At 40.4% G+C, this 27,500-nt stretch overlaps 2 protein-coding genes across 2 annotated transcripts; one reads left to right on the forward strand and one right to left on the reverse strand.

Annotated features, from left to right (window-relative positions):
• Window positions 1-4,529: 4,529 nt before the first annotated feature.
• On the forward strand, window positions 4,530-12,100 carry ankra2 (ankyrin repeat, family A (RFXANK-like), 2). Its single transcript, XM_080018014.1, has 9 exons — window positions 4,530-4,631; window positions 5,001-5,320; window positions 6,245-6,403; window positions 7,007-7,072; window positions 7,203-7,300; window positions 7,717-7,842; window positions 8,007-8,073; window positions 8,201-8,281; window positions 10,222-12,100. The coding sequence occupies exons 1-9, from the start codon at window positions 4,567-4,569 to the stop codon at window positions 10,275-10,277; spliced, it is 1,038 nt and encodes a 345-aa protein (XP_079874140.1). The 5' UTR covers window positions 4,530-4,566; the 3' UTR covers window positions 10,278-12,100.
• Window positions 12,101-13,148: 1,048 nt separating this feature from the next.
• btf3 (basic transcription factor 3) lies at window positions 13,149-19,238 on the reverse strand. Its single transcript, XM_080017802.1, has 6 exons — window positions 19,128-19,238; window positions 18,110-18,175; window positions 16,954-17,067; window positions 16,670-16,871; window positions 16,484-16,540; window positions 13,149-13,355 (listed from the first exon to the last, which is right to left on the reverse strand). Exons 2-6 carry the CDS (start codon window positions 18,173-18,175, stop codon window positions 13,309-13,311), a joined length of 486 nt encoding a protein of 161 aa, XP_079873928.1. The 5' UTR covers window positions 19,128-19,238; the 3' UTR covers window positions 13,149-13,308.
• Window positions 19,239-27,500: the final 8,262 nt, after the last annotated feature.

Genomic DNA, 27,500 nt, shown 5'->3' on the forward strand with positions numbered 1-27,500 from the left:
TCTTCCTCCTCAGCCCAAAGAGGAGGCTTTAATTTATTTTGTTATTAATTCCATTTGGTATACCTCATAAAATGTTTCTTTCCATTTATTCATTTCTGGTATTTGTGAGCTAAGCCATTTTTTGTCAAATTTTTTATTATTTGTCTAAAATTTTAAGTATTGTAAATATACTGTATATATGTATATCTAGATGCCTCACTCGATGAGGGTACAGGGGTAGTTTCAAGGATCAGGTTTGATGGATTTATGAATTGCTGATACTCGTATATGGCTTGATCCAAGAATGCCCTCAAAACTGGAGAGGGCTATGAAAACCATTGAGTCAAATTAATGTCCACAGTTTCACCACTGGATTTTCCAGTTTAGATTCTCCTGCAGTTTGATACATTATTATAAACTTTTTGAACAGTAAATTTGGGTTTAAAAAAGGGGGAGCCTAAAGGTCTGCAATGCATGAACAATGTTTTATGGTTGTTAATAATTGAGCTGAAAGTCATATATTGCTGTGACTCAAACGCATTGACAAGGTTATCCTTATTTCTTTTCTTAATAACTGCCACAGTTGTTGCCTTTAATAACATGTTCAATTTATTTTGATATGCTATGCTGTATGGTCTTCCTCAGCCACCGTAGCATCCTGTACAAGTGGGCGTGTTTTGTTGGAGGCGAGGTTTGTGTGGGGCGTGGTTGGCAGAGTCCGGCCGCAGCCGTCTCTTCCACGGAGGCCGCGGTGTTGTATCGCCGCGGGGAGGGGTGTTCATCTGCAACCTCACCACACGATGCCACCACGCTCAAACCAAGGGGTGAAAAATGCCCTTTACCTGTAACATGAATGTCAACACTTTGCAAAGTTTTTGTTGTGTTTTATAAAGTCCCTAATAAATATTTTTTTTTTGGCTTCAAACAGGACTGGAGTTAGTAGCAGTCGATGTTACATTCATTAAAAAAAAAAGCCCCTTTCCCCTGGGGGGGAGAGGGGCTCGTAAGATGAGACAGAACCCTGTCTCATGGCTCACACCTTGGTATCGGACCGGAGTGCACCATTGTCGTACCTGTTGTAATAAAACTACGTAAGCAGTGCACGAACTTTACTGACTCTGTTTGTTCTTTCCTCAGTCGTATAGGCAGTAAACTACAGGCCGTCAGTGTCCTGCAATGGAAACGAATTATCTAATTGTGAATGTAACCGGTGAAACGAAGTTGCTGACAAAATGTTTATTTCGCGTATATTTGGCTCGTTCTCGGTGAGAAGCAAACCAGTGTACTCCTAATTGTTGCGTTAATTATGGTGACGATCGGTGTGGGGTCTGGCGCCACCTGTAGGCGAGAGTAAAATAAGAAATCGTACTTCTGTTTGACCAATACTGCCATCTAGTGGCTGTAGGAGGGCGGTGAAACACGCACCAGAAACCATTGGTTATGTGATGGTAAAAGGTGACCGTCAGTTACATAATTGTAACAGTTGTTGAATCTAATAGAATTTGAATTATTCGTGAGTAACCCATTTGTTTTGAAATATGTATTCCTGGAATGGTAGTTTGATAATAAAATGTACAGAGGCACTTGCAGCTCAAGGTTGCAGACCTTAATTAAAACGAGGCTGTTCGCAGCGTGTTATCGTGGTGCGTTCAAATTCCTCTGAACTTTACTTTATTTTAGTACACACATTGCTCATACATTATAATAGTGTAGTTAGAACAGATTCAATTCTGTTCAAACTACACTATTAGTTTGAACAGAATTATTCAAACCAATAGCGTGATTTGAACAATTCTACACTATTAGTTGCAATAAACCAAAACATTAAAAGTACATCTAGTGGTGACCTGTCCGTGCAAATACCATTGTCCACCTCAGTCATCGTCAAAGTTTTGAGTCCAAAGTGACCTGTAGATGGCGAGAGCCGTACGGGAATATTCTGGGATTTGATCACAGGACTAACCCTTGTATGCTTTTGGAACCATGCAGCTGAGACTGAAGTTGCGTGTGATTTGGACATAGAGAGAGCGAGACAATCTGCTCAATGCAACTGACCTGGAAGTTCTTTCTTCTCAAGACCCCCTAGTGTCATCAATGCGGCCGGGATGGGCCACGACCCTTGACCTCCTCATTAGAGACGGCAAACACAAACAAACAAGTAAACAGTGATAACAACCGGCACAAAGACGCTTTAACACACACACACACGCACAGGCACACGCGCACACACACACACACACACACACACACAGACAACACACACACACACACACACACACACACAAAACAACCTCTCTGAGCTGTGGCTGATTCTGTTGTCTGGGATCACGTCATGGTCCCTCCTCAACCGAACAGCAGGAGGCAAAAACACAACCATCCGAGAGCTATACAGCACAGTTTCCAGAGTGGCCCTCAGGGACCCAAAGAGCTTGTTAGTGATCAGTTGGCAACTTCGGGAAGCACTGAGAAACCAATCTCGTCCAGTTTTGTCAACTGGTTTTCTGGTTCATTCGTTGTATCTCAATGTGAATTTTAACATCAGCGGCTTATGAATTTGTCATGCGGTTTGTTTTTGCTTGAATAAACTAGATATGCAAAGTTACTATTGAACTTTCAACCACCATTACTGTAAAATCATCTTGAAAAATGTATGGATCTTAGAATGAGATTAAAAAATGTGACTTTGTAAATATAAAATAGTGTGCTTAACATTTTCCTGTTTTGGACCTTATTGGGGAAGATTAATCAACAATAATAATAATACTAGACTAGAACATATCTATATGTATGTGACAAATAAACCTCTTGAATCTTGAATCTTGACTAATAATTGTCATTTTCATGTATATATTTGGAAGCAGAACATAAAGTCTCCCCATAGGCCAATTAGACACATGTACTGATTTTATGCAAACAAGATAGAGAAAGAGACAAAAAGATCTGTAATTTGCATATGATTTCATGTTTAAAAAAATATGGAAAAATATGGAAGTATTTATATTGGGAATTAGTCATGCTTGTAGTGAAAAGCTAAGGTCTTGTAATATTTGGTATCCTTAAAATAATAATAGTTTCTGATTTTTTGGTACCCAGAATCACCCTTAATCCATTTCAAGGGGATTAAGGGTGATTCTGGGATGAGTCTGGGTGATTCTGTGGAGTGTGGAAAAAAGCAAACATTAAACCGACTAAATGTCAAGGGCAGAAGCTGTGTTCATGCCTCCGTTTGGAAGGATTTGACAGATCCCCAAGATGTGCAAATATTATGCAAAATCCTTCAATCAGATTAATGTGTTGTAACTTTTAATTACTAAATATAATAAATATATTGTCTAAAAAAGTTCATACTTTCAAAATATCTTTCTATTTAAGACTAAAGCAGGGTGTACATGTTTATTTCATTTTTTAAATTTCTTTTTTAATTTTATTTCATTTTATTTGTTTATACACTAACCCTGGTGAGTGACCTCAGAAAATCTATAATCTCCCAGGCAAGCCATAAATAGGATATTACGCAGAATTGGAATGTCTTACAACTATCTTACGGGATTAGTTGTAGTTAAATTATTAATTTATATAAAATGCTCTATTAATACTTTATATTTCCTGCTTCACTTTACTTTTTGTCAGATTATGATGAAGTTCAACATTAAACTGTACACTACAATGCATTGCTGCATCTTTTAACACTTTACATGGATGTTATTACTTTGTCAGCCTCTTGTGTTTATTTGGTATTTTCTTGTGTTTATATTGTGCTCTCTTTTCTGGCAAAACTCTCCAAACGGCAGCTTTTTCTGGAATTTCCCTTTAGGGATTAATAAAGTATCTTCATCTTTATAATATCTTTATCTTACTTATTATCATGTTATGGCAATCATTATCAATATACAAATACATACATACAATCATTGGTATAATATTAGTTATTATATATTATATATTATATATTATAATCATTGTTCGTGTAAACTTACTTGGCAAGAAGGACTATTCTGATTCTGACTCTGACTCCGACTCTGATAAATGTATGGACCCTGCTGTAGACTTGTGCGGTGTCTCGCTGAAATAAGTGACCCGTCAAAAAACAGTGTAGTATAGACGCCGTTTGCTGCGTTCCATTTAAACTCGGAAATCGGTACCACCGCGTCAGTAGTGTCCACTTTCGAGCTAATGTGTTACGACGTTGCCACCGTTCGGGAAAAGATGTACGTCATTATTAAACGTTTGTTGAGCATCTACACAGGGATACAAATATAGAAACGCTTAGGTCGAAGATAGTCGCGTTTTCAATCAAAAACCAATGCACTGGGAATTCCATTCACCATGAACAGTTTGTGCCGCCATGTCGCTGTGACGTCGGGTCAGTCACCTCCGCAGCCCCGAGCCTGAGCGATCTGCTCCCGCGTTTCGACCTCGACCTGCGGAGCGACTTTAAACGGCCTCGCCCGTGTCCGAGTGGGAATTTTCCGAGTTCCGCGCTCAACGCAACGCAGCCTAAGCGCTCACCGTGGACACCGCGACGGCGCGTCACTCCCGTGCGCTTGCGCAGTTCGATCAAAACAACGAGGAGAAGGTCAAGAATATATGAAGAAAAGAAAAAAATGCCTCTTCGGGGATAATTGTCCTTGTCTTCGCGAGTGGGTGTTGAGGTGAGTGTATAAAGATGAATAACTCGTTTTGAGTGTCAAAATCTATGGGCTTCACCCGGTAAAAATGAAATAGGTTTAGCGTTGCTGCTGGCGAGCCTGCTACATCAGGCAGCTAACAAGCTAGCCTAGCCTATCTGTCACACTTACTACATCATCACCTGCTCACGATTGTTTGAGCAACTCATTTTGTAACACTCGTCAGATTCCACCATCAGATGTTTCCATCCAAATATGAGGAAATTGTTTTTGTTGAAATGTCAAAAGAAAGCTCTTCTGCAATTACTCGACGTTTATTATTATTATTATTATTATTATTACATTGTACTATTGTTATTAAATAATACATGAATTCTCATGTCTCCTCTCCAGATTCATACTGACTGGTGTAACCAGACGCCCAGCCATGGATGCCCTGCCAGTGTCTGAGCGGACAGGTGACTGTCCCATGGTCGCTGAGGCCATGGAGGGGATCTGCGTCCTGCCAGACATGAACATTAAGACGGAAGAGACAGCAGGCGAAGAGGAACCCGGGACCCAAAATGTAGCGATGGGGATCAAGTTCATCCTGCCCAACCGCTTCGACATGAACGTGTGCTCCAGGTTTGTCAAGTCGCTGAATGAGGAGGACAGCAAGAACATCCAGGACCAGGTCAACTCCGACCTGGAGGTGGCTTCTGTCTTGTTTAAAGGTAAACACGCCATACAGCTTTTTGTTTACCTCCTTTTAGTGTTTTGGTCCGTGAGAGATCTCCGTTGTAGTGGTAGGAAGGAACAAAGTACTTAAGCGTATTCAGTATCAGAGAACTACGACTTTTGCTCCACCACATTTCACAACAAATATCTACAGGGAAATATCAATAATCACAAAAACATACACCTATCTTCTGTGACATATTTTCATTCCATAGATTGATCTATGCAAATTGCACAAAACTGCACCAATTACACAACTGCTAGAACGTGAATTGTTGGAGTAGGTGTATTGTTTATTGTTATTTTTTTAGGTTTTGTGTATATTTCCTTTTTTCCCCCTCATTTTTTTGGATTATTTTTATTGTTTATTGTTAATTGTTTAGGTTTGTTTATTTCTATTTTGTATTGTTTATCATGAGGTTTATTGTATTTTGCTAGATTCTATTGTCAATCGCTTATTTGTAGGTTAATTTTTAGGTATTTTATTATTGACTTTAGCTTTATTGTGTATTGCCGAATTTACTTGAACAAGTATGTAAATTACCTAAAAGTACTAGTCATAAGTACTTTTACTTTTAATACAATAAGTGCATTTAAGAGCAAGAAAGTACTCATACTTTTACTTAAGTAGAAAAGTCAATGTGGTCTATTTTCTTTTACTCACGTCATTTTGCATCATGGTATTTGTACTTTGACTAAAGTAAAAGGTCTGAGTACTTCTTCCACCACTTCTCTGCTGTCAATAAGATGTTGTGCAACCAGTTGTCTCCCAATTGGCCAATAAAAACTTGAGCTTTACCCCTATTTTGATATCTACATGGTCTTATTTAATGTAATGTCCTCTCCTGCCCATGTGGCTCAACTTCCGTGGCATGTGTTGGAGTCTAATGTTAGTGTTTCCTCCTTTTTTTGCTTTTTAGCTGAGTGCAACATTAAGACCTCCCCATCGCCGGGAATTCAAGTGCGTCACGTGTACACGCCGTCCACCACCAAACATTTCTCTCCCATCAAGCAGTCCACCACACTCACAAATAAGCACCGTGGCAACGAGGTCTCGTCCACACCTCTCCTGGTGCACTGTGAGTATGACGAGAAGTGAAGAAACTTTGACTTTAATACTAGGCTATGATCCCTGCTGGGCTCTGTCAAATGAGCAGGGTTCATACTGGGTCCTTAAGGTGCTTGAAATGCTTGAAAACAGCCCCCTTTTGTGCTGAGGTGCTTGAAAGGGCCTTGAAAAAAACACGGTAATTGAAAACCTGTGATATTCCCCCTGGTTTTGTTATCCAAATTGTAATTGAGACAATTCATAGCTTTGACAGATTATTCCAATGGAAATGCAACTTTAATCCAGCATAGTGGGAAATAGACACTTGGTTGATGACAATGAGATTAATAACAGGAATATAGATATACTTATATAAATAATAGACAATGATTAACATTAAGATTATATTATATTTTAATTGTTAAAGATCACGTTCAAAATTGATTACATTTGTTTTGCGTGAAGTGCTTGAAAATGAAAAAAAAAATTGTGCTTAAAAGAGTACTTGAAAGTCATTGAATTTCATTTTGTCATGCCAGCATGAACCATGAACTAGTTGATATGTCCTTGTGTATATTTATTCAACAGGACATGAATGTACACATGCACAGATTATAGCAACTTGTCTTTTCAGCATTGTCTATTCATCAACTGGCCGCACAAGGGGAGATGGTTTTCCTGGCCAGCAGGATTGAACAAGGTGAGAGATTTCTCAACAAGTTACGTTATTCCGAAGTTTAAAAATATATTCTTTTGACTTAATTCTTTATTCAGATTCTGATGCAATTTCTTTTTTTTTTTTAATCTTTTCTGTGAATTGTCTTCCCCAGAGACTGTGATAAATCTCCAGGACGAGGAGGGATTCACTCCACTGATGTGGGCAGCTGCACATGGACAAATAGCTGTTGTTGAGTTCCTGCTCCAAAACGTAAGGGAACCCATTGAAATCATTGAAAAATGAATAATGCATAACTAATATGCTGTAGTAAAGCAAATTGCCTCTTTTACTCTTAAATTAATGGTAATACAATGACAGGAAAGTTATTTAAAATTTGAGTCTAAAAAATTTACAATTATACTTTGTTGTTAAGCCATAAGCGTAGGATAGATGGATGGATGGATCTATCTATCTATCTCTCTTTCTATCTGTCTGCCTGTCTATCTATCTATCTATCTATCTATCTATCTATCTATCTATCTATCTATCTATCTATCTATCTATCTATCTATCTATCTATCTATCTATCTATCTATCTATCTATCTATCTATCTATCTATCCATCCATCCATCCATCCATCCATCCATCTTTTAATTGACGATCACTCTGACCTTTATGGCCTTAGGGTGCCGATCCCAACCTCCTTGCCAAAGGGAGGGAAAGTGCACTCTCTCTGGCCTGCAGTAAAGGCTACACAGACATCGTAAAAATGCTCATTGATTGTGGCGTTGACGTCAATGAATACGATTGGGTAAGTCATCTCATAAGATAGAAAACATTTGTTTTGATTTTAAACATTTTTAATCAAAATTCATGTTAGCATTGAGCATCTGACTTGTTGATTCTTGTTAATATTGTTATATCCTAGCATGTGTTGTTGGACACAGCTATTGTAATGCAGTTTTTGGGTTTCAGAATGGAGGTGCTCCTCTGCTGTATGCCGTCCATGGGAATCATGTCCGCTGTGTAGAAATCCTATTAGGTGAGAATTTTGGGGCCAATAGTAATATCCTGTTATTGTTCATTTTAGCAGTTGCATGTGGACAATATGTTATGTATTCCTTATATTACTACGTTTTGTTATTAAATATTGGCATTTCGGCTTTCAGAAAGTGGTGCTGACCCAACCATTGAGTCAGATTCGGGATTCAATGCGATGGACATGGCTGTGGCTATGGGCCATAGGAACGGTATCTATATTACACACATACACACATTCAGACCCAGGCAAATTTTGGCCTTTTGACCTTTCAAATATTTTTGTATAGCTGTCATAACAGAAGTGGAAATAACAAAAATATCTGCAGTTGCACATGTCACTGCTCATTTATTTCATTTACAATTATTACAAACAAGTGTAAACTCCTGCATTTTCAATGAGGTTGGCTTTAACACAATGCAATCATGGTTGAAGTTGGGTGATTCCATTTTTTTAAAAACCATTGAATCAAATCATCAAAAAAACAAGGCCCTAAATTGTATTTTTGTATTGTATTTTAAGTCTGTCTTTATCTGGGTTCATCATTTGCCAAGTGCCATATTCACTAATTACAAAAAGTTAGGGATATTTGGCTTTCGGGTGAAATTTATGGAAAATGTAAAAAGTTCACGCTACAGTGATATTATATCATGAAAGTAGGAAGTAGGGCATTTAAGTAGAAGCATGCAATGGTGATTTCCTCATCTCAAACAATTTATTGAAACAAAAGCCAACAACAGTGGTGGGTTTACCACAACAAAAAATGTCAATGTCTCAATAACTTGTCATGTGCCCTTGAGCATCAATTACAGCTTGACAACGACGTCTCATGCTGTTCACAAGTCGACATTGTCTGCTGAGGCCTGGCACCCCACTCTTCTTGAAGGGCGGCCCTCAGGTCACTGAGGTTCTGGGGGACAGAGTTAGGAGCCTCTACACGACGACTCAGCTGATCTCATAGGTTTTCTGTGGGATTCAGGTCTGGAGAAAGTGCAGGACACTCCATTTGAGGTACCCAATTCTACAGCAGCCGTTCCCTAAGGATGCGGAAGGTTATGGTGCATTTTAGGTTCATCCTGAAATTTCATCCGAAAGCCGAATATCCCTAACTTTTTGTGAGTAGTGTATATTGCCATATAGCCGGACTTGAATGGCAGTAGGTTATGGGTATCTTTCGATCAATGGCAACTAGCAGCTGAGAATTGGACAGGGTACAACCTATGTGTCTACGACAGGGTACAACCTATGTGACTATGACAAGGGTACAACCTACATGACTACAACAGGGTACAGACTACGTGACTACGGCAGGGTACACCTACGTGAGTATGACAGGGTACAACCTACGTGTCTATGACAGGGTACACTACATGACTACAGCCTACAGTATGTGACTAAGACGGGGTGCTACCTATGTGACTACGAGGCGGTACAGCCTATGTGACTACGATGGGGTACAGCCTATGTGACTATGACGAGGTACAACCTATGTGACTACGACACTGTACAACCTATGTGACTACAACAGGGTACATCCTATGTGACTACGATGGGGTACAGCCCATGTGACTACGACACGGTACAGCCTATGTGACTACGATGGGGTACAGCCTACGTATGTGACTACAACGCGGTACAGCCTATGTGACTACGACGCGGTACAGCCTATGTGACTACGACGGGGTACATCCTATGTGACTACGACGCGGTAGAGCCTATGTGACTACGACGCGGTACATCCTATGTGACTACGATGGGGTACATCCTATGTAACTAAGACGCGGTACAGCCTATGTGACTACGATGGGGTACATCCTATATGACTACGACACGGTACAACCTACGTATGTGACTAAAAGACGGTACAACCTATGTGACTATGATGCAGTACAGCCTATGTGACTACGACACGGTACAACCTACGTATGTGACTAAAACACGGTACAACCTATGTGACTATGATGCAGTACAGCCTATGTGACTACGACACGGTACAACCTACGTATGTGACTAAAACACGGTACAACCTATGTGACTATGATGCAGTACAGCCTATGTGACTACGACAGGGTCACTAATTATAAAATAAAATGAAGTGTTTTGATATGACAAATACTTAGCTTTCCTCGTGAAACATCTTTGTCTTTGTAGTTCAACAGGTGATGGAGGCACATTTACTGAAGTTGCTGATGGGAATCAGAGAGTGACCTCTGGAGTCAGAGTCGCCTGGTGAGGCCTCTGGATGATCACGTAAAAGCCCGTCATACTGCAGGTGGATTTGTCTCAGAAACCAACTTTTGAAGCGCATAACACAAAGAACGGGTTCTGTATTTTATGACCCCAGTCCTACTGGTAGAACTGGTCTGTGCCAAATATTTTGAAATGGGCTGAGTTGAAAAATTATAAACCTATCCTTTAATTTTTTGCTCCATTTCTTAGTCCTTATCCACGACTCTCCATGATTTTGTGAATTGTGGTTTGTAGTTACATGCTCATACATCGTCTATGACACACGTATGTGCCCAGGTTTGGAAAGTTAAATTCCTTCCCATTTTTTGGAGTGACACCCAAGGGCTTTCAAATATTTGACTTTCTTGGCCACTGAATTTTCCATTTTCCACTACCTCCATCAACTGAATAATTTGGATGCACAGCAGGAGTGTGGAGTGATTTTTTATTTATTTTCTATTTGTTGTGTGAAGATCAGATTCGTATCTGAATTTTATACCACATACAAAAGGAGGCTTGTATGTGATCCAAAAAACGTGTTTGTTTTGTTTACATTGTGAGTCGGATGAAGGGGGAAAAAATCTCAATGACAGAGTGCTGGTGTGTAGCCTTGCGGAATGGACTGTGCACATCTTACAATTTTTTTGAATTTGCACATTTCTACATTTCAAATTGAAAATGGAGTTGCAAATCACACTAGGATGAGCTGTCATGGCAGGTACAAAATAACAGTTTTGATAACATTGAACACATTTTCCACCAACCAGGCCACTTTCAAAGTGCAAGAAACATTGTATCTGATCTAGATGCAGACTGCGGTGATGTTCAGACTACAGGTCGAAGGGGTTCTGGGTCAATTTCTAAATGACCCCTGATCAAATATTCAATATTTTGGATTTAATGCCATTTTATGGGACAAAGGTTGCGGTGATAAATAACTGTGTGCTTGAGTGATAATAACGCAATGCAGTGCTCTTATTCTGATGTGCCTCCCTTAGTTGGATTCAAATCCGAGTTACTTTGCACATGTTATATATTTAAGGGTGATGTGTGTTCCTACTTATATACTATATAGGTTAATGTATATGCCAATCAAAATCAATCTGAGCACTAAAATCGTTAAGTCCTCTAGTCTGAGCACCACCATTGAAAATATAATTACATGTATTTAAATGAAATTGATTTTGAAAATGTGTGAATGCACATTTAGGGTAATTTATACTCCGGATAACCTGCATTCTTAATTCCAGGTGTAAATTAGACTATTGGGCTGTGCTTCACCTACACCATGGTACCACCCTGATGCAGTTGTTTTTCTTTGTATTTATTTGTTGTTGGATTTGCAACAATGTTTGAACAATGTGTAAGACCTTGGGTAAAAGTACAGTATCAGCGTTGAACTGAGCTGGAAATTGTACCGTGGCATCGAAGAACTGTCCTCATTTTTTTTTGGTTATAGATCTTTATCAACTTTGAGCCCATAGACTCTAATAATTTGTAATGTTTATTTATTGGTTGTTTGGACAAGTTGTATTTGAACTATGGTTACAGTGACAGAAAAACAAACTTACGTTTTCGTGATGTTAACCTCCATTACTGTATTGTGATTTTTGAACATCTTTATGGGAATTGTTTGCCACTGTTGTTATAGTGTTGTTTTATATCTGTGACCATTGACATACTCAGGTAATTAATGGTCTCAATGTCTACCTAATCTGCACGTTTGTGACTGTTTTATGGTTTCAGTTTGTCCTCATAATTGCACTGTAACTGATATTAAAAGCATGCATTTAAGTTGAAAGCGCAAACAATGTGTTAGTCATTGTATCAAATATTAAATGTATGTAAGAATGATTTGGATTGAGATATCAAAGGCCTTATTTAAAGACTGTAGTTGTCCTCTACTTAATGAGTCTTACATCTCACAAGTGTGGTACTTAACCCGAGATTTATATTGAGATAGCGAAACCAAGTGATGTTTTGAGTTATTGATCCATTCGCAGAAACTGATTTTATGGAGACAATGTTATATATTCCTTATATTACTAAGTGTTGTTATTAAGTTGTTATCAAGTAACAGGAAGTCTTCACTTAACAACCTACCTGTTTAACGACGGTTCGGACTTACGACCAGCTCTGACCAGTCTGTATTGTACGCTGCGTGCACTGCGTGCGTGTCGTCTCAGCGTCAAGCATCTCATTGAGCATCACCCTTTACATACTATATACACTGTATATATGGTATACACTATAACCTATATATATTATATATACTATATACACTGTATACATCTCATCACCGTTCTCGGTCTCATTCCGCAGTCTGTCAGTATTCCCTACGCTAGCGTTTGCAATGGCAAAGCCCCCTCACAGTGAAATAACACAGGTCCTCGCTTATCGACCAATTCGCTTAACAACCTGGTCCTAGGAACGGAACTCGGTCGTTAAGTGAGCAGTACTTGTATATTTAAAAGGACCTGGCTTGAGACCAATTGAGTTTTAGCCCATTTGCAAGTCAGCACTTATTTTACGTTACCCCTGACCAATTTCCTGAAGATATAGCTTTCATTTCTAGTTGTAATTGTCTCTATTGTAAGTACTGAAATCGTACAACTAAGTATTTGGAAATAATAATGGATTTTCAAGTGACACAATATGTATGTGGTAGTCAAATATTTATCCATCCTATACAATATACAGACAAAGAAATAGAAAGTTTGATTTCCCATTTGCGATGACATTTTATTGGTCATTATCAGTCATAGCTTTAGGAATAGTTCCTTTGTTGTAGAGACTGAAACAAACCCGAGAAAAAAATGAAACGCTTGTAGTTAAAAAATAAAAATAAAAACTTTCAAATGTAGTTTTATTGCAAAAAAAAAATCCACTACCATACAGTAACAGCATTTTTTTTTTTTTACAAGTACTTTCCACATCTGCAAATGTATAAAATTATTTGTGCCCGTCGAGTCCTCTCGCTCCTCCGTGCTCCTGCCGTTTCCACTTCCTTTAGTTGGCCTCGTCCTTGGAAGCCTCGTCGAAGTTCTCCACCAGATCTGAAGCAAAACCGGTTGATTAATAGAGAGTGAGGGAGAAAGGCGTGTCCTCCTGGCAACACATTTCGCGAGAATATTTATCTGAAACATAATACAATCCTAACCCAGTGTCCCTGTCTAAAGATTCAAAGCTGTGCTCCGAATACGGGCCCCTCGCAACTACTACAAGCAGCTGTGAAAATCCTGGCAGAGGACATCAAAAGATCGGCCTAAATTGCTCAATGAAATATTAGAAATCCGCCGTCCGACTTTGTGGCTTAGAGCATCTGGGGTTAAAATGGAAACAATTCAAAATGGTTTGAAAATAGACCCTTTTCAGAGAGCGAACAAAAGAAATTGAACTCCCAATGATTAACGCGACGGCATCTGGCTTCAAATACATGTGTAATCGTTTGTTCCGATTGTTGAAAACTTGGGTTACAGGGGGGAAAGGGGAGTCCTCAGAAAAGGTAGGATAATTATAATGGTAACCTCATGTGTTTGGCCCGTTTTCACTGCAAAGAAAAGCAGGGTTTAGGAATTTAAAAACACGGAACACAAGTTTGAAACATTAACCCCCCGTCACCACACCATCATCTGGTCGTTGATGGATCTTGCCGTGACCCCTTCCAGCGAGCCAGGAGAAACAAAACCTGCCGAAGTAAACACAGGTGGAGCCCACGCCATTCGTAGAATCGGACCATCGAGAAATCACAGCTGAAAACAGAACTGCTTTGCTGATCTAATGTCAACGTTTAATTTCTGTTTGGGTTGGAATTGGTCTTACTGATTCCTTGTACAACATGAAGCCAACAACAGTGGCATAAAATACTTCCCCATGAAAGTGTACTGTTTATGCATTAGAAAAATCATAAGGAATTATTCCAGTATGTTCCACTGCTGCAGGTGCCACAACACAACTAAAATGTTAAAGGTCAAAGGAGAAGACGGAGAGCAGCATCAAAATAAATGGATGATTATCAGTATTCTCTCACACACACACACACACACACACACACACACACACACACACACACACACACACACACACACACACACACACACACACACACACACACACACACACACACACACAGTAAGGGATATTCGGCTTTCGGGTGAAATTTCAGGATGAACCTAAAATACACTATAACCTTTACAGGTGAACTTAATTTGACCTTCTCTAAACTTTTGAATGCACATGTCCAACTGTTCATTGTTTCAGTACTTTTTGCACAACTTGCTGTTCTCTCACAAGGAGCTGAACGGAAAAATTCACAACAGGTGTTTGATCCATGAATCGACCGATACATTTCCTGGTTCAATTAGAATTGGTATTTAAACAGTCCTCTTCATCATGCTGTTCACATTTTGACATCATGAGACCAAGGCGACACCTAACAACTGATCAACAGTACCTCACCATTGTGAGGCTTCAAACAGGATGTTCTCAGAGGGAAGTGGCCACTGAGCTTAGAGTGTCACAGAGTGTCATCAGCAGGTTGCAACAGAGACACTGGAAGAGTCACAGAAAGACATAGAAGTGGACGTCCTTTGGCCACATCCCACACTGATGAGCGCTTCATTGTGAACAGTGCCCTGTGGAACCGGATGATGAATGCCACTCAACTCCGGGCACATTTAAGGGAGATGAGAGGCACCCAAGTGTCACGTCAGACCATTCAAAACCGTTTACATCAGCGTGGTCTGCGTGCTAGACGACCTGCAAGGATACCTGACCACACCACCAGGCACAGGCATCATTGTCTTGCATGGGCCAGGGAGCATTTACACTGGACGAGGGACCAGTGGCCTCAGTGCTGTTCTCTGATGAAAGTCGATTCACGTTGAGCAGAAATGATGGACGTCAACGATGTTGGAGACGTCAAGGAGAGCGCTATGCATCAGCCACTGTTGTCACCAGACGAGCCTTTGGTGGTGGTGGTGTTACAGTGTGGGCAGGTGTGTCTAGTCAATACAGAACTGCCCTACACTCTGTGAATGGTACAGTGACAAGCCCATACTACCTGAATAACATCATTAATCCAGTCATTGTGCCCCTGCATGAACAACACAGGCCTAATTAGACCTTTATGGATGACAATGCACCAGCTCATCGAGGTCGCATCCTTAGGGAACGGCTGCTGGAGACTGGGGTACCTCAAATGGAGTGGCCTGCACTTTCTCCAGACCTGAATCCCATAGAAAACCTATGGATCAGCTGAGTCGTCGTGTAGAGGCTCGTAACTCTGTGCCCCAGAACCTCAATGACCTGAGGGCCGCCCTTCAAGAAGAGTGGGGTGCCAGGCCTCAGCAGACAATAAGTCGACTTGTGAACAGCATGAGACGTGGTTATCAAGCTGTACTTGATGCTCAAGGGCACATGACAAGTTATTGAGACATTGACATTTTTTGTTGTGGTAAACCCACCACTGTTGTTGGCTTTTGTTTCAATAAATTGTTTGAGATGAGGAAATCACCATTGCATGCTTCTACTTAAATGCCCTACTTCCTACTTTCATGATATAATATCACTGTAGCGTGAACTTTTTACATTTTCCATAAATTTCACCCTAAAGCCAAATATCCCTAACTTTTTGTGAGTAGTGTATATATGAATGACTGATTGAGGGTGTTGGAAAATTATTTGTGGGAATTTACTGCACAGCTGTGAGTACACAGTCCCTAAAATATAGTTCATATTCTGTATAATAACACAACATATATATTAATCAAACCATTGTCCCAAAGACAGCAGTGGTATTTCAAAATATAAAAACTGACAAATGCAAGTTGCTTTCAATGTAGTTCAGCGTTCCCAGAGAATACAATGAAATAATTCCACGGCACACTACCCTCCTATCAACCACTAGAAAGACCACCAAAAACACGTAAAACTTGTCTTCTTGCTCTCGTTCATCATTCCCCAGAAGTCCTCCTTCGTTCACTCCCCATGCGTAACACCAACTCAACCAAACAACCAAGAGCCTTTACCGAGAGACTCGTAAAGACCGAATCCCCCCCCAAATAATCAAATCTTTCATCGCTACATTATTGTCACTTTCAGAGTGAAACTTGCTCTGATGAACACAGAGCGGCTAGTTTCCATTGTTTATTTCATTATGGATGACATGAATTTCAGCACCAACCTGGAACTTCATCATCCTCTTCGTCTAGTGTAGCGATCGGTGCTTTGCCATCAACAGCTGGAAGAGAGAACATTAAAGACTTGTCAGAAGCCATTGTCTACGTTAGCTGTCAAAAACACATTGGTGGTCAGAAAGTTTGATAGGCGTTTCATCAAAGCCGTCTCATCATCTCCTCCCCGGACTGACCCTGTTTGGGCAGGGCCTCGGCTAGCCGCCGCAGACTGGTCAGGCTGTCGGCTCCCAGCTGGTTGAGGATGCCGGGCAGCATCTCCGTCAGCTGCTTGGTCTCCGCGTGGCCGGTAATAGTGAAAGTGTTGGCGGCCAGCGAGGCCTGTACTTTGGGGTTGTTGAAGTGGATGACCGTGCCCTGGTTTGTGAACATGTTGACCTGCAACACACAACAAGGTGTTCTCAAAACATTCCAACGCCAAAACCACGGGTGCTGAATAAATAACGCATCGTTTGCCTACCTCTTCAATACCAGATATATTGTTGACGCCGAGTTTCTTTAGGGAGAACTGGAGCTTTTTGTCATCTGCAGTTGCCGTTCTGTGTACAACCTTCCTCTTTCTGCGAGCGCTGCCCTGTTGGGGATTAGGACGCAATTCTCTCATTTGTCAAAAAAAAAAATCCAACTTCATCATTTCCACTGTGGATACGTTGTGGTGAAAAATACATAAAAACTCACAAAAACACAACTTTTAACGGAGGCAGACCTAATTTGAAATAAGACTTACTGGGTTTATTACAAAATAGTAGATCACACAATTTGACAATTTAGTATTTACTATTCATTTACAATTGATGGATAAACGCTAATTGGGGAGGCACAAATGACTACTGAACACACACACACACACACACCATTTGTCACAATAATATTGTGATAACGCTAATAAAGACCCAGGGTCTTTACTAGTCTCTTAATTAGGATTTACTCTTAATTTTGAAACAAAATCGAATATAACATGGATCTGCCGACAATTTCCAAAAATTAAACAGGAACTTGATATAAAATACAATATACCTCCAACATCAGATCTACGTAACGGAGCACTTAAATGACTATGCAAGGCCCGTACCAGCATTTGCGTATCCCTACACTGAATCCTAGCAACACTGGATGTGTCACCCTAAAATAACAACCTATCCTGACCTGCAGCTCCATTAAATGTGCATGCAGCCGCCGTTGATGATCCATTTGTCTAAACCTGTTCACTTCAAGTCTAAACTGGCCTGCCGTACAGTGGTGTAGCATAGTCGTATTCCAATAGGATGTGTTTTATATACATTTCTAGTGAAGCATCGTCATTCCAGTACTTGAGTTTTCTCTATTGAGCCTGAGTTGAGAAAGTGTACAGTGAGCCTACTTTATACCCTGGCTTTCCTATAAATTCCATCATGGCAACGAAAGTCTCAAGGTACAGATACAAAAGGTACAGACATCGTCCATATTGAGTTACATTTAAACATCTGAGCATGTTCTGTGAAAATATTTGTCCCCATTACAAGGAAAACAAACCAAAGTTTATTCAGTTTAAAGTTGTCATTCTGGCCCTGCACCCTGCAAACCCAGCATGTGTGATTATGTGCTTATAACAGAACATACAGAACAATGAAACCTACCTTTCCACCAATGCGAACTTGTGCCTGAAGTTTGGCGAGTTTTTCTTGATTCATTGTTTCTTTCATCTGGAGAAAAAATAATAATAATAAAATAAAAATCACATCATTTGAGTCATATCAAGTACACTCGACAGATAATCCACATAATCAGAGTTTGGCTCACGCTTACTGTATGGAAGTTCCACAGTTTGCGTTTGTTTCGGGACACACACTCTTGGAAAGACTGACACAACAATTCCATAGGCTCAATTCAATAGTCAAATAAATATAAATAGCTGCTCCTTGGTCAGCACAGTAGGTACACAACACCCCAACATTTTTGAGAAATGTATATTAAATAACGCTAAGATCAAGTTAATATTTTTTCTTTAACTGATCTTGGCATTAAACATATCACACAAGCTTATAACTGCAAGTCAAATAAACGACACACACACATTTACTGCTATCAAAGGTGAGGTCCGAGTAAATACACCGGGATAGTGAGGACCCACGTTTCGGTTACACTTCTGAAAGTGTTTGCCCAAAAACAGGAAATTCGGTCCCCACCCCCACCCACCCCCACCCACCACTGGTGTGGGTGTGGTTGAGCAGTGACTGAGCGATAAGCTCGAGCAGATATACGACATTTTAGGAGCTGTCAGTGTCATGGTGGACGTAGACAGTAGTAGATAGTAAACCAAAGTAACAAAAAACGTATTCTTCCTTTGTTGACATACACAATGAAACCGGATGTGAAGTGTTTTTCTCGAGCGGGTTCAGAGCACGTCGCCTGTCGTTTCGCTCGGTTTGACGTCAGTAAACTAACTGATGATGTACATTTCCATGGCCGTGTGGATCCAGTGTCGTTGCAAATACCACCGGCGTGTTGCTCAATCAACATGGAGCACGCTTAGGGAAGCGAATTGTCGGGGCCCGACACCCGCGCCCTTCAAACTGGCGATATCTAAACGACACGCAGCGCCCGGGGGCGTCACGTCGAGAGCTTTCACGGCGCGTTTCGCGGGTTTCGTTTTACCTTCTGCCGCGGGTCGAGGGGGAGAAATGGCGCAGGGAGAGGCCGGTCTGCGCTGCACGGACCTGTTCTATCAACAGGCGACACACGCGGGACGCAAGATGGAAGGAAAAGAGGAGGCCGGAAGTGACGTGGGTGAAACGCTGCCGCTGAGACGGCGTCGGCGAGAGACGCGACGTTAGTGGATCAAAATATTAGATCCGTTTGGTTAAAAACAAATACCTTTATCAATAGCGCTTATCTACAAAACATTTTATTTTCTCGTTTCCCATCATACCTTATATGACGCCTGCGGTACATTCAATTCTGTCGAAAGGTATTTAGGCAGAAGAAAGCAATGTGTGGATCCAAAAAAGCGTTCCACCTAAAAGTCATGACACGCAATGTTAAAATGATTTATTTCTGGTTGAATGCAATGTGTGAATCCGTCCTATTCAATATGGATTATAGCAAACAGTGCTCTCTTAACTGCACCCCAGTGGACAGATATTTTTCCGTGAGCAACAACCTCCTCAGGCAGGTCAACAAATGAGACCTACCTGGCTGACTGAGTTTTGCGTCGGGGAATCCGGAATCCCTTAATCATCGGTGCCTCGCAAACGCCCAGGAACCTGCGCTGATCCGGAGAATTTGTTGAAGTAATCATCTCATGTGACTTACCATAGCCCTGATTTCAGAATTGAATCGTCAAACTTCTGGATCCAAAAAGGGAATGAATACCCAGGACCTTTTATTATCTTTTTCTACTACCTACTGTTGTGAAAAAGGTGTCTGCAGAACAAAAACAAAGAACTGCATCAGACAGGATGGTGCTCATAAACGCACAAATCTGTGTTTACCACTCACTTTTTCTTTGTTTTTACTCACTGTTTTATTGTTTTGTAAAGCATTTGCTTTTTAAGCTCTAGGTTTGCCATTAGTGCAGTCTTTATATTCCTCTAGAGAAGTGGGAGAGCTCTGATGGTGAAAAGTAAAACAAGGAGGAAAATAGGGCAGAAAGAGGAAATCAAGGTTTTTGATAGCTCATGTTTCTGAACATGATCACCAGGCTGAGTGGTCTGGGTCATTGGTGAGCTGGGCACTGCTCCTGGTCCAGCAGGGAGGTCCAGTGTACCGGTACAGATACAAGGGGGTATTCATAAGGCTCCGTTGGACTCAGGGTTGTAAGCAGACCCTGATCCACCAGGGCATGGTTCTACATGGGGGACGGACCGAGGCATCATCGGGGAAAATAAGATATGGGCCTGTAGTGACTGTCGAAATTCACTGTAGCTGGAAAAGCGGAGTTTGAAGGCTGTGGTTAGCTCCTGCCTGACTCACCCCCTGTTATTAGTTCCCAAAGCAGTCTCATGATGACACCCTACACTCAGGCTTTGACCAAGCGATGAAAATTGATGGTCAACAGGTGTGCCCTGACACAGTCTGTGCTCCCCAGTACTTCTGCGTTATACATGATAAACTGTACAGAGTGAAACACTCAGAGATCATGTGTGGAAATGGTTTTCCAGATGGCTCATCACAACCGCATGGCTGGTCACCTGGGCTACGCTAACACACTGAACTCCATCATGGCTCCTTTTCTAATGTCCGGGGATTCGCGCAGATCTTCAATGGTGGTGTGTGTCCTGTGTCTAATAAGTCAATCCACCAGCCACCCCAAATGCACCATTGCTTCCCCGTCCCAAAGTTGTTCCTTGTAAATAATTGGGATGGACCTCATCGGGCCATTGGACCCCTCACATGGAGACACCACTTATTCCTGGTGGATTATGCAACCCAGTATCCTGGAGCAGTGCCACTAACATGACACGACACGATGAGTTTGTTCACAAGATAGTTGAAAATGGAATAGGTCGCTGGACCCTCTTTAATTTGCAGTGTGGGAGATTCCAGGCCTCCACAGGATTTTCTCCCTTTGAATCACTGTCCAGTAGAAAACTGCAGGGCGTACTGGACCTACTTAAGGAAAACTGAGGGGGGTCCAAGCACAAGTAAAAGGATAAGGATAAGGAATCAATACTTATTGGACTCAAGAGCAAAGCTAGACACTCAGGTATGTTTCTTCTCAGGTAGAATTTGCTCCAGAGATAAGCTGCTGGACATGCTACAGGAGTCTGGTACATTGACTGGTGTAGCCTGTGCGGACTCTCGTAGCGTGAATAGTGTCAAGATTTGATGCCTATCCACTGTCTTTGTCGACAAACTCCTGGCCAACTTTTTCTAAGACTGCACAGTCTAAGGAAAAAACATCCTTCTTCGATTTGTAGGTTGGTAGACTCAGATCTTTGTTGTATGTTGCCATTTTTTACTATTGAGGGAAGGCACTATCACAGAGAGTCAGTCAAAAATCTGTTGTTATTTTCAATCCTGTGCACTCATTTGACCAGCATATACTGTAAAGACCTTTACTAAAAGTGTTTTCATCATCTCTGATACATTGCCCAAATCCAACTGCAATCAATCAATCAATCAGTATCTATTACAGAGGCAGAGGTCCTTGTTTATGCCTTTGTTGTGGATTGACTCGACTGCTGCAATGTACTTGCAATGTTCTGTTTTCTGACCAGCATAATTAATCTTAACTACAACATTCAACATTTTTTCTCTGTTCTCTTCTCCCTTCACCAGGATGTGTTCCACATTTGCACAAGTTTCAAAGTGCTTCATTAACTTTAACCTATAAAATCACATGGGTTAGCCCCATCATATGTAGCAGATCTTGTTATTCGCTCTCCCCCTTCACGGCCTATCCATCCAACCAATCTTGAGGGTTAAAAAGAAATTGCCTATTAAATGACAGGTTCGCTATTTTTAAGCCCAGGCCTAATTAAAAGATAACAATAAAAAAAATCTTACTGTACTTAAATGTTGTCCAATGGGGTGAATGTTTAAGCCTTTAAAAAACATGATAGGTATCATTTCACCTTTTTCTTTGGAATGAGAGACCTGTCTCTCTCTTTGGGGGTAATAATGGTGATTGTTTCCTTCTGGGACAGCTTCGTTATCTCCTGGGATTCTGCTTTGATCCCTGTCTCTTTTACCTCATTGAAGGGGGGACAGCTTGCTGGAAGTTGAGGTTGTACCCCAGATGTAGCAACCTATCTATCCCTAGAGAGTGTGCACACATACTGTATCTTGCCATATCACATGATGCTCCACCAAGGGACATTTGTATATCTATGGCAATACGCCAACAATCCCATGTCATCCTGATTGGCCCCTGCCGTCAAAGCCTTGACAAACATTCACGTTTCCACATGTAGAATTGGGTGTGTTTCATCCAAATGTGTGATCTGCAGAAAAAGCTCAAAACTTCAAACACCGAGCAGTCTAAGGGTGACGTAATTGTTTGTGAATGATGTTTGATAAGAGCTACGCACTGGATAAAGCTTCTCCTTAACCACATCTATGAAACACAGCCATTTTCCCATAGCATTGAAGCAGTCCTCGTTTCAGAAGTTTGAAAAATAGCTTGAGAAATGCTGTACTATGGCTGACTTCCTCAAACCTATCCATCATCTCAGGAACACAAGCTGGTTAGTGCTGACATGTGGCCTATGGGCCTCAATATATTATACTAGCCTAGTGTTCAGTGTGTGGTTTTGCCTCTGATTGAGCCTGATATGTTCAAAACGGTGCAATAATGCAATCTCTCGCCAATTTATTGTTATCAATAAACAAAGCTCTTTTGGACAGTTATGATTGGAGTCTGTGGACACAGACTAGATTAGATCCGTAGATCCGGGCTCCCGGTGATGATATTATAGCACTTTTATTTCTTGGTGAAGCGGTAATAATCTTCATACAAACATTTACCATTTTCTTGACATCCATCAACACATCCATCAACACATGTCCTGCAACACTGCGGAATGGTGAGGATTGCAGCGCTCCTCTTTCTTGGGGGTTAGGTCAGCGGATTAGGAACAAGCCACACGCCTAGAACTACCACACACACTTGGGGCTCCTGTCCTTGGGAAACATGGGAGAACTAGTGTGGAAAGAGGCTAGCGTGTATTTTGGCTGACTGGTACGGTCAGCATTATACTGGTTAGTTCTGGTACAGGAGAATGTACCAGCAGAGGGACAGGACACAGTAGGCAATTGAGGAACTCCTCTCTGCCCCTTTTGCATATCGCTGTGACGGACAGCCATGTCCAAGAGTCCCCCATCATAGCCATTACTATGTCACAGGGATGCCCATCAGGTTCATCAGGAGTGACCGGTGACCAGCAATCTTGAAATCTTCCTGTAGGTCATCAGCCATTGAGCCTGTCTATAACAACGTGCAACAAAGACAATGATAACAGTACTATATTTTAATCTGCTGCTATACAAAAAGTAGCTAACTTATAGGACTGTTTTCATGTATTGACCATCTCCTGGGTGTGGCTCCTGGTGTCAACAGGCTTCCTAGCCATTGTCCAGCCATCCACTACCAAGGGGGAAATCAGTGACCAGCATATCATCTCAGGGAGGCAGACTGTGATTCCTGGACTCCTCTTTACTCATGATGCGTGTGAAGGCAATGTTTAAAAGGTGGCCACAACTATGTATTTTTGTGTCTCAAGTTGCTCAATGCAGTTGGTCCCACCAGCAAACAGATCCTGTTACATTGGAGCTGGGTTCTTGTCGTCTCATAAGTCCTTGCTGATTAGAACTAATAAATGAGAGCCATTCCACTCATTACTGTCATCTGATGGCTGGCAGGATGGGTTTGGGGCCGCCCCAAGGTGACTGTGGTCCTCACTAGGGTATAAGCACCAGAGGTTAGATGATTCCCTTGAGAAGATGAAGGCTGGGCAAGACCTACAACTGTGGCAGACAACTGGTCGAAAGCTGCCATCTTTAGTGACAATCTACTATCGTCTTGGTCTTCTAATAAAAATGAGAGGGATTCATTCGACTAATGAGAGACGCGTTAAGGGCAGCCTTTTGGTGAATGTGGCATTGGCAGAATCATCCTGATAGGCCTGTGCAGGTGTCAGTTACAATATTGCTGCAGGTTGTAGAAGGTGACAGAATTTCAATACATTAGACCAAACAATTATTGTGGCAAGAGGCACAACTGTGGCAAACCTGGAGTTAAAAGTTGCCAAAACAGAGTATAGGTATTCTATAAATATTCTTAAAGCACTTAACCATATACCATAACATGAAGAACGCATAAATTAATGTATTGATTACAAAGACTTCGTGTAACAATTGAATGTTTTATATTGTGTTCATAATTAGTTCATGTCGGTTATTAACATCTGCGTTGAATGACTTTGCAGTAATTAATGGTCTTAATAAATACAATGAATTCATTATGTTCATGCAAGTGAATTAATTGCAGAGACCCAATGGGCTGAGACATAAAAGAGGCAGACCGCTGGAGCTTATCACTCAATAGCAGAAGGATATTCTGTTAAATTAAATAGAATGGAGCTGTCTTTGATCCCTGGAATCTGTCTGTTTCCAATCCACAGTAAGATTTTTCCAATTTTAATTGCAATATATATATATATATTTTTTTTTAAATGTGATTGCAGATGAGAATTTGAATATTAGATATTCTTTTTACATATAACATGTTTGCCAACACAAAATACAAAAATGTAAGCTACATGAAAAAAAACACAGTTATATATATATAAAGTTGGGTTATTTTCTAGTTCTGTTCTCTAACAATGTAAACCTGTCTTGCTTGATGACAAATAATAGTCATTATAGACATGCTTAGAATGACTTTAACAACACATTTGGTTCCAAATTTACAGTTAATTTACATCATGTGCTAATGAATGACAAATGTCATCAAATTGACAGTGAATGTCTGAGAATGCAGACGTGGCTGCTATGGTATTGCATATTTATTTTATAAAATAGTTTGCTGATGTTGCACCTCTTTTAATGAAATTTGCAGATATTGCTAATGGTGCTGCAGCAGATCTTGACCTGACCTTGGGATGGAAAATACAGAAGACTTAATAAAAATGGCTTGTATGGAATGGAATGGAAATGTATCCATTAAAGGCTGGGATCTGGATCTTGGTGACTGGAAAATGATTTCCCATTTCCACAAAAGTCAAAAATGCATTAGCTAAACAAGACTTTAAATGCTTATTCATTTATGAAAATAAAAGAAAATATTGAATTTCCATCATTTTTTTTTTTAATCTTGATGAACCCATACATGGAGTTGTGTATATCCTTAACATGAATTCAAAGTCACGTGTTATTATCTGGTTAAGAGAATGGTACAGCTCAGGCATTAAGATAGAGACTTATGAAGGGATTTTGCTGAAATTAGACCTCTTTAATAATGCCCTTTGGGAACAAAGTGACCGTACCGTATTACCCTTTTTACCACATCAATGAAATCAGTGGCAACGTGACAAGCGGTCTCTAGTGACCTCTGGACACAAGTTCAGGCGCTTTTATCTTTTTGGCCTTAATAAGTAGAGGTCCAATTCGCTTTATGTCAAAGGTCGCAGCATGATTTCGGACACAGTCGAAAGTTTTGAATATCCCCCCGTTCAGTGTGTATTGAGAGTGTGCTGATGTCTGTGAACGGGAAATTTCATTTATCTTTGGTCGCATAGATTATTTTATTATTGGAGACTTTTGACAAGGGGCTATATTGAAACGATTTATTGTTTGGTTTTTTTTTGCATCTTTTTTTCCAACTGTTTTCCAAAAAGTTTTTCAGATAGGCATTGAAATATTTTTTTCCAAAGAAAAGTTCAGTGACTTAAGTTGCGCATTGATTAACATATATCTAAACCAATTAAGGTCAGGAATACAGAAAGAAAAACAGAAGAAAAAATAGATCTAAATGTTATTTTTTCCTTTTTCCCACGATTCTTTTTTCCTTTTTCACCTTTTTTTAAGTGTTTTATTTACTTTGACATTTATACTAAAACTTTTTTTTAATTGTTAATTAATTTGACGAATACATTTTAGGAGACAAAAAAAACTAAGCCTGTACTTCTAGGATTGTTCAGAAGCATCAAGTCTGACGGTGCGTCAAAAGTCCAAAAGAGGTCCAGTTAGTTTGTTGTTATTCAGACCGCAGAAAGAAATCCCGAAGAAGAAAAAATGTTCTGAAAACGTGAATTTCCTTTTTTTCCCCCCAACACATAAAACCACAGAGTAATGCCTCTTTAATGCAGTTCAGCCACATTTCACAGTCCAATAAACCAACATTTAAAGTGAATTTATTCAAGAAGTTGTATCCTAGGAAAAAACAAAAACAAAAAAAATCCCAAAAACATACAAACAAAAAAGTTTAACACTCAGTGGATTAAAGCAAATATCTAAAATAACTACAAAGTATGGCTGAAATATACAATGGATCTGCAAGATATCATTGTCACCAAATTTAGTTTGGTTAACTTTTCCATGCATTGAAAGTAAGAATATTTTTAGGATGTTCAGATATGCAGAATAACGGCATGCAGGCTGAATCGATTTTAGAAAAATAAAACGCAACATTGTCCCTCTATGCACGTAAAGGAAAACGACCCCTTCATTTTATTTAATGGTTCTTTCTGCAGCGGTTTTGGACACATTAAGCAAACTAAAGAAGACATTAAATCTGCATGAGAGTTGGCGACTTCCTATAGACCATGGAAAACAAAATCATGTCAAATCCACAATAAAATAAAATAAATGATCCTAACACCCCATACCTCTTAAAATATAGCTTATATTATATCAAAGTTGATTTGGACACAAATGAACCAATCAAAAAAACAACAACAAAACATTCGGGTATAAATTGTGATTTTTCCAGTTGAAAAGCTCGTTGATACTCCTGTATATATGCATTTATTACATTTAATTTGATTTGTTCTCTTTTTTGATTTGCCTGTTCGGACACTTGGATTTCTCTGGGATTAAAAAAAAAAACATTTTCTCATCTGATCCTCTTTTATTTCATCTTATTTCGACACAATGAGCTCCTCAACGTGCTGCACCATGCAGTGATTCCTTCCAAACACTGGATGACCACATGCATGGTATAGATCGGGCGTAGTTCCGTGTTGCACTTGTATGTTGGACATTTTAATCCCATGCCCCTCACTGTCAGGGAAGGAGGCCGGGGTTGCGTGGAGCAGCTAAGTGGTTTCTTGGTGCTCCGTGGCACGGAAACAGCCTCCATCACAGAGGGAGTTTGGGGCACTTTGTGGTTTACCATACAAGCCTGAAAGTGTCAGCTCCACATTTACTCCACATACAGCCTGTCACACGGGTGGAGGGAAGGTGTTGGAAATCAACTTTGTTGGCCTATATACAGTGTGTGTGTGTGTGAGTGTGTGTGTGTGTGTGTGTGTGTGTGTGTGTGTGTGTGTGTGTGTGTGTGTGTGTGAAAATTGAAATATATATATA

Source organism: Zeus faber, assembly GCF_960531495.2.
Source record: "Zeus faber genome assembly, chromosome: 17".
In the NCBI taxonomy this organism is placed as follows: Eukaryota; Metazoa; Chordata; class Actinopteri; order Zeiformes; family Zeidae; genus Zeus; species Zeus faber.

Coding starts and splice junctions, on each gene's coding strand:
- ankra2 (XM_080018014.1), top strand. CDS start 4,567: ATGAAGAAAAGAAAAAAATGCCTCTTCGGGGATAATTGTCCTTGTCTT. Junction 5,321..6,244: donor GGCTTCTGTCTTGTTTAAAG/GTAAACACGCCA, acceptor TTTGCTTTTTAG/CTGAGTGCAACATTAAGACC. Junction 8,074..8,200: donor CTGTGTAGAAATCCTATTAG/GTGAGAATTTTG, acceptor TTCGGCTTTCAG/AAAGTGGTGCTGACCCAACC.
- btf3 (XM_080017802.1), bottom strand. CDS start 18,175: ATGAAAGAAACAATGAATCAAGAAAAACTCGCCAAACTTCAGGCACAA. Junction 17,068..18,109: donor AAGTTCGCATTGGTGGAAAG/GTAGGTTTCATT, acceptor AATCCCCAACAG/GGCAGCGCTCGCAGAAAGAG. Junction 13,356..16,483: donor AGAGGATGATGAAGTTCCAG/GTTGGTGCTGAA, acceptor GTTTTGCTTCAG/ATCTGGTGGAGAACTTCGAC.